Source organism: Malania oleifera, chromosome 7 (assembly GCF_029873635.1).
Source record: "Malania oleifera isolate guangnan ecotype guangnan chromosome 7, ASM2987363v1, whole genome shotgun sequence".
Taxonomy (NCBI): Eukaryota; Viridiplantae; Streptophyta; class Magnoliopsida; order Santalales; family Ximeniaceae; genus Malania; species Malania oleifera.
This window is the reverse complement of record NC_080423.1, coordinates 8,668,559-8,676,711: the sequence shown is the minus strand read 5'-3', so window position 1 is coordinate 8,676,711 and position 8,153 is coordinate 8,668,559. Positions and strand designations below refer to the sequence as shown.

General features: G+C 35.7%; 1 protein-coding gene across 1 annotated transcript; it reads left to right on the top strand.

The window, feature by feature from the left end:
* The first annotated feature begins 606 nt into the window (after positions 1-606).
* Positions 607-2,076, top strand: LOC131159609 (transcription factor MYB93-like). The gene is made up of 3 exons (XM_058114645.1): positions 607-867; positions 968-1,097; positions 1,216-2,076. Exons 1-3 carry the CDS (start codon positions 735-737, stop codon positions 1,961-1,963), a joined length of 1,011 nt encoding a protein of 336 aa, XP_057970628.1. The 5' UTR covers positions 607-734; the 3' UTR covers positions 1,964-2,076.
* The last annotated feature ends 6,077 nt before the right edge of the window (positions 2,077-8,153 follow it).

Sequence of the window (8,153 nt, the reverse complement as noted above, 5' to 3'; positions counted from 1 at the left end):
GGCTACTGTTTGCGTGCATGGATTGTGTTCCTCACACCAGCCGTGACGTGCCACCTGTTCCCTCACATTAATTGACTATACACAAATTAATATATATATATATATATATATATATAACTCCTCCACAATAATATCTCATTATACATACATAATTAAACTGTACCTTAATTAACAATTCAAAGACCAACACTGCCCCCATCTCCATCCCTAGCTACCTAGCTTCTTCATCCATACATAATTATATTTCTAATTAAAATCACGTTCAATCTCTGCATTATCATCAAAGAAAAATTATATAAATATTTTTCTCTATACATTTGTATGGATATTTTAAATGTTAGATATATGATAAATTGGTCTAACATTTATTAATATTAAAAAGAGAACTATTTTCAATAACTATATAATTTTAAAAATAGGCACAACGTGAAGGGTAGATCCGACAATAGAAAGGCACATTTTTTAATAAATGTTTGAAAGAGGAAAGGGGTATAGGTGGTGTGTAGGCAAGTGGGGAGGCTCCCACGTCAATCACCTACTCGGAGATTTAATAATAAAAGCAGCGCGGAGGGGAGGAGGAAGGGTTGCAGTATGTACACACACACACACACACACTATAATTAGTATATATAGAGAATAAGGATGGGGAGTAGTTTAATTCGGTTGTATTGGAGGGAGGCAGCTGCTAGCTAGCTCTGCCAAATCTAAATTAGCAAAAACAGAGACAGCTAGAAATGGGAAGGTCACCTTGTTGTGATGAGAGCGGTCTCAAGAAAGGCCCTTGGACTCCTGAGGAAGATCACAAACTGGTTCAGTATATCCAAAAGCATGGCCATGGAAGCTGGAGAGCACTCCCTAAGCTTGCAGGTATATATCTATCATTATTAACCCTATTCTCTCTCTCTCTCTCTCTCTCTCTCTCTCTCTCTCTAAAATGAGTGTTTTCTGGTTGAAAATGATTTTGTAGGTCTTAACAGATGCGGAAAGAGCTGCAGATTGAGATGGACGAACTACCTGAGGCCTGACATCAAGAGAGGGAAATTTTCCCAGGAAGAAGAGCAAACAATTTTAAATCTCCATTCCATTCTTGGCAACAAGTAGTTAATTAACTTCAATTCAGCTCAGATCATTTAAGTTGATTCAATTAATGGAATTAGTCTAAGTACTAATTATAATGTTTATTCTTTGTTGTGGTCAATTCATTATCTCCGCAAGATGGTCTGCAATTGCAACCCACCTCCCGGGCCGGACTGACAACGAAATCAAGAATTTCTGGAACACCCATTTGAAGAAGAAGCTGATTCAGATGGGTTTTGATCCGATGACGCACCGGCCTCGAACCGATATCTTCTCGAGCCTGCCTCATCTCATAGCCTTAGCAAACTTGAGAGAGCTGATGGAGAACCCATCATGGGGAGAGCAAGCTTTGAGATTGCAAACGGCAGAAGCAATTCAAATGGCCAGGCTTCAACAGTACTTGCAGTATCTCCTTCAACCTCCATCTTCCATGCCCACTGCCTCCTCCAACAATAATATAAACCCCAGCAGTACCATCACTGACATGGACGCCTTCAATCTTCTAAACTCACTCTCTTCGGTCAAAGCTGAAAATTTCTCATCTTTGTATTCGCCGCAGTTGGAGACTCCCACTCCGACCACTAACACTCTTCAAGCTCTCCATGATTCTATCCCTTTCTCTCATCTCCCTGAGTTGCAGATCCCAAGCATCTTTGATCACACAAACAAGGACATGGCTCTCCCTGAATTGTTAGGGCAGAACTCACCGAATTCTCCGTGGATTCCGTCTTCCTCGTCTCCTTCTTCGGAGCCAGCTGCTCCGCCTTTCACGGAGAGTGTTTCAGCGTTCAATCAGGCCGACGCTTGCATCACGTCTAGCTATGGAGCACCTTCCTTTTGGCCAGACCTCCTCCTTGATGATCCTCTCTTTCATGAGATTGCTTAGATTAATTTTGATACGTATAGTGTGTGATAGGTTTGAGTTAAGTTGCATGCACTACCCTTTACTGCATCTGTATAAATTAATATTCTTATTTCGTATACATAGATATAGTTCATCGATCCATCCATCTCACACTCTTAGAAGAGTAATGCATTGTTAATATAGATATATAGATAAAATGTATCTATTTGTATTTTTCCCCACCAAAAAAGGAGAAAATATATACTTGTCCATGCAAGTATATACATCAGTATATAGTAGACTAGAGATTTGGTGATTGTGTTGTTTCCTCCTTTTAACATGGTGTACCTTGTGCTCCCTTTTGATTTTTTATAAATTTCTGATTGGCGATTGCAGAAAAGTGTGATTTCCAGTTTCTTCTATTTTTGAAGTTGACATTCATGTGAGTCATAAGAACTTATTGAGCCACCATTTAGTTTTCACCATTAAAAAAAAATTACTATATAAATTCTTTTAGAGGAATGGGTGAATTGTTTGCAATACAAACACCAACGCACAAGACACATACATCCATTTTTATTGCCTAGTTAAAAGGGATAAACATGACGAGAATCGATATGTTAGATTGATGTTCTAAAGGTGGCCAATAAATTAATTGCACGCTCCGTTATGATCGAAAGCAAAAAACGAAAAAAAATAAAAATAAATTTACAGCACTAATTAAATCTCAGGTTCTCATTTGTTTTTTTTGTCCTTTTGTGCTCTTTTACAGGGTCAAACAATAAAGCATTTGGAAGGAAATGAGGAGGGTGAGACTGAAGGAGATGGAGGATGAGAGTGGGTGGGTCGGTTTGAAAAAACCTAATTAGTACTGTGATTCACACGTTAAAGTAATTAAAATTCTTAATTCTGTTTTGTTGTCTTAAAATCTTAAATTTTCGGTTGATTTATATATAATTTATATATGTATATATATAGATATATATAGATATAGTGGATCAGTTAAGATCAACCTAATGACGAACCATTAATAGGGTTGCAGTGGCCAACCACTCTGGAAGAAATAGCTTCAAGGTCATCCATCCATTTCACTTTCTGGGTTCTCCAACATTAAAAAAATGCATTTAGCAATCGAATAGGTTTTCATGTTTATAATCTTCACATGAGAGAGAGAGAGAGAGAGAGAGAGAGAGAGAGAGAGAGAGAGAGAGAGAGAGAGAGAGAGGAGTTGACCAAGGAGTTGATGTCAAATAACATAATAAAAAGGATTCGCAATGATAATGGGGGACCCAAGTAGTTAGGAAACAAAAGCTTTAGAATTTAGATTTCCTAACCAGCCATGGCTGAACGTGTACACATCCATCTTGCTACCCGTTACTGTACGTTTTATTAAACAAAAAACTAATGCATGCCAGAAACAGCGGGCGTTGCACGCTGTGTGCTCGTCTGGTGATTTGTCAATATTATTTATTTATTTATTTTAATAATCCGAGACCCCAGTCACCATTGTGACACTTTAGACACTATAATGCGATACTAAACTTGGAAGTGAAAGCCACCTGCCCGTTGACACACTTTTAGTAATTCATGAGAATAAATCCTCAAGGAGATTATTTATTTATTTTTTGATGATCCAAAATTCCTGTCTGGATATAAGTACTTCAACTCGCTTATGCCCGCGGGGCCCGGGAGGGGGGGGGGGGGATGAAGAAAACTACTGTTAAAAGGGACTCAAGTGTAGGAAGAGGAGATTGATGTAACAAAGAAACTTGAGTATTCTCAAATTCATCCCGGATATGCATCATAAAGTATAGGAACAGAAGACGATCCCGATATGTAGCAAAAAACTTAATTGATTGCTCATAAAAAAAAGCAGGGTTACCTTAAGAAAGCTGATCCCAAATGCCACTAACCTGAGCATGAAACTCGGCAATAGATTGTCTAGGTTCCTGACGCATATGAGAAAACCTAGTTTCCAACTGAAACTCGAGAGCAGCATCACTGCCACAGTTGTATCGTTTTGCCAAAAAATCCCAAGCAAGTTGGGCATTATGAAACTTAGGAAGTAGACTTTGAATAGTAGGAACTAATGTATTAATAAACCAGGAAATGATCTTACAGTGAGTACTTTTCCATTCATCAAGAGCCTCATCAAACTCCTCTATGGATTGCGTGACAGTTTTGGTGGGTTTTGGTTTTGTTCCAGTGACGAAACGTCATAATCGTCGACCAATAAAAAAAACTGACATTTGTTGAGCTCACGTATTGTAGTTGGAGCCATTTAAAACAATCTCTATGGGGCAAGCAACATCAGTTATTAGGGGAATATAATAATGGCTCATTTGGTGTTTCCCCATCTTGTGAGGGAATGTTATCTACAAACCCTCCAATGTTTTATAGCGAAAGTTTCACCGAATGGAAATTTAGAATGACTATATTTATTAAAACATTAAATTTGAAGATTTAGAAAATTATTGCTTATGGGAATGTTGTGCCTATGAAATTTGTTGATTATGTTGAAATTCCCAAACTAGAAAATGAGTTGAATGAGAATGACCTGAATTTAATGCAAATAAATATTGATGCCATGAACACTTTATTGTATGTTTTAGATTCTAACATTATTCATGAAGTTATGGCATGTCAAAGTGCGAAAGAAATATGAGAGGAACTCGAAAATAGGTATGCAGAAACTAAGTCAGAAAAGGCTATCACTCCCAGTGATTCAAGCTCAAAGAATCATGTGGAGAAAATCGGTGCTTTATAGCTTTAACCGACGAAGAGGTAAATTCGTCTCCTTCCACCTCATTGAATGATTCATGCAATGATTGTATTAAATTTGATGATACTTCTAGTAGTGAATATTGTAGTGAGCCTGATGATGATAGCATGTCAACTTATGAGGAACTTAAAAAGGAATATATTAAAACTCATAAGTATCTTGTTAAAGCTTTTAAACGCTATACTGCTTTGAAAAACAAGAACGAGACATCATTGAAAGAACTTGAATTAAAAATTTTTGTTGAAAAGGAAAATGATTTGAAAATAAAAAATTTAGTAAACAAGAATGAAAATTTGGAAAAAGAGCTAAATGCCTTAAGATCCCAAATCTCTAGTGATAATAAGAAGGATTGTCTTATTTCAGAACTTGAGTGTAAGGCAAACACAATGTCTAAAGAATTCATAAAACTATAAGGTGTTTGCAAGGGTTTAAGAGAACTAAAAATTCAAGGTCTGAAAAGAAAAATTGAGGACAAAGCTAAGGTCATCCATACATTCACTAAGGGCAAAGAAAACTTTGACCAGATCTTAGGTTCACAAAAGATGACCATAGACAAAGAAGGTATAGGATTTAATAGAATTGAAAATAGGAAGAGGAAGAACCTATACATAGAGTACTTTGTAAGAGAATTTAAACATTATGCTAGTACCTCCTCTAGTCCGTATACTCACACCATATGCGTCTTGTGTAAAAAGAAGGAGCACATAAAGTTTGATTGCCCATTCAAAAGAAAAGGTGTGAAAATGAAACAAGTATGAAGAGTCAAAGATAAACCTAGATTCATCTCACCCTAACTCTAAAATAATTGAATGCCATTGCCGAACTTCGGTTGTCTGAGGTGCAACCTTAGTCGCCTATAGTGGGTTCAGGAGCTTGAAGATATAGGGTCAGGCGCCCAAAGCAACACTGTCTGTTTTAATTTCTTTCAATAAATCCCCAGTTGCCTAGGGTAAAACCTCAATCGCCTAAACAAGAAAAAAATTGTTTTCTTCTATTCAAAGATGTTTGGCTTTCTTGCTTTCTTACTTTCGAAAAATATTTTCTAGGGTTTTAAAATAAAGTCTCAAAAGTCCATTTATGTCCCCTAATGAGCTTCTTTTCATTCACAATGACATTTTTACCTTTGAAGTGTTTACATGAAGATTTCCTAAAAATATAAACACTTCTTGTTCTTTGAAAACTTCATGGTTATCTTTGAGCTTCCCTTTTTGATATCTTTATGCCATATCACACATCTCTGAGCTGTTGGTGATCTTTTGATAATTCTTTCGAAGCTTTGTTGATTTTAGCCTTTTGAGTTTCTTGAAAACATCATTACTTGAACACATAACACATTAAACCTTTTCTTCATTTGTTACCATCAAAACAAGAGGTGAAAGCCTTGTTAGGCTAACAAATAATGACAACTCTCACTCTCAAAATATGCTCAGATGACATATATAGAGTTTCCTCGGAGGTTTCCCGCCGTTTTCCCAACCACCCAACGTTCAAAAATTCAAAATTTCAGGAAATTACCACAGCCCAGGCATCCCTCATCGATGAACACGTAGGCTTCGTCGACGAGACCAAGAAGAACCTTCATTGACGAATATAAGGCTCTCATCAACAATGACAGCAGTCTGAAATTTCCTTCTCTTGGTAATTATTCATTGACGAGCTTCAAAGCCTTCATATACGAACCTCTGTTGTTTCCTCGTAGACGAGCATAGGCCCTTCGTCAACTAGTCCTGTTGTGCTGCCCCCTTCATGTTTTTCTTCCTTCCTTCTTTGCTTATCAAAACTGAAGTATAAGAACCACAAATAACACCCAAGATTACTTGAAGTGTTCCCTAAGTTTTCATAAAATTTGGAGCACAAGAAACCTTAATTTGAATTTTAAAAATTTTAAAAAAACTAGTTGTTAACAATGTTCACTAGACTGAAGTGTCAGGTTTAGTCTTCTGAAATACTTTAATACATCGAAAAATTTAGTCTAGATACAGGGTCAGACGACTGAGTTGAAGGGTTCAGTCTTCTGAGGGTGTACTACCTCTTCTATATTCCAAGAGGAAATACTTCAGCGGACTGAACTTATTCTTCAATCTTCTGTAGAAATTCTTCAGCAGAATGAAGTTAAACTTGAGTCTTCTGAGGAAATTCTTCAGTCTTCTAGAATTGCACCTCAGTCGTCTGAGTAGTCAATTTTATGATTTTCCACTTTAGTTTTAAAAGTTCTTTGCTCTCTTACTTTGGGTTCTCATAAAACATTTTCCGGATTTTGAAATAAGGTCTCTAAGTCCATAAATACCCCTAAAGAGCTTCAAAATATTCATGATATATTTTGATATGAAGTACTTACATCTTGATCTTAAAGCCTAAAACTCTAATGTTTAAGTCCTCCGTGGTATTTTGCTTTATGTCCCTTTTGACTTGAGCTTGAGTCAGTTTTAAGTTTCCACATACACTTTATTCATGTTGGTGTTGCTTGAGCTTCCTTTGAATCACTCTACATATGAATGTGGCTTTTGAGGCCTTAGTGATCTTGAGCTTTCCATTGCTTTTTTTTTGAACTTTGTCTTTCTTGAAACATCATCATTATAACAAACACATGTTAAATCATCCTTCATTTGTTATCATCAAAATAAGATTTGAAAGCCATGTTAGGCCAACAGTATGTATGTATGTATGTGTGCGTGTGTGCATATAAATTTAAATAGATCATAGTATTTCAAAGCTTACCTTTTTTCTTTTTTGTTTTGCACCACTTATAAGATGCAGTCTTTACTGGTTGGATTATTTAGAATTGTTTAGTGTAAACACTCAGGTTTGGAACATATCTTTATGAAAAATGCCTTATTTATAAGGGAAATGCTGCCAAATTTTTCAAAACTTCTATACTTTTGGAAAACGTAATCCTATGAACTTTTATGCATATCATTGTCTTTATTTTTGAGTCCTAAGGTTGTCTTGAGCACATTGAGCATCTGTATGATGCAAAAAACTTGTGAATTGCATGTTTCTGTGACTTGCAGATTTAGGAAATATTCTATTTATAGACGACATGCTGCCAAAAATTTGTTAAATTTCTCCCAAAATAATCAAAGTCATATACCACATTTGTGAGAATATATGATTATAGTGTGCTGAACGTTAAAACAATTATGAAAGGATGAGTGAAGTTCAAATGAATTTTAAACTTCATCTCTATATTACTTTTGCATATGTTAAGTGAAAATTCTATCAATAATGGACTCATTTGCATTATTTGATTATTATAGTTATTTTTGAGTCCTAAAGAAGCCATGTAAACTATTATCAACATCACATTTTATTTTTTCATAGAACTATAGTTTGATATAGATTGTTTGTGGGATGCATAAACACATTACATTATTTAATATTGATTATATGAAGATCTTGTGCACTAATAAAATTCATTAATTACTAATTTAATTATTGTAAAGTGTTTAG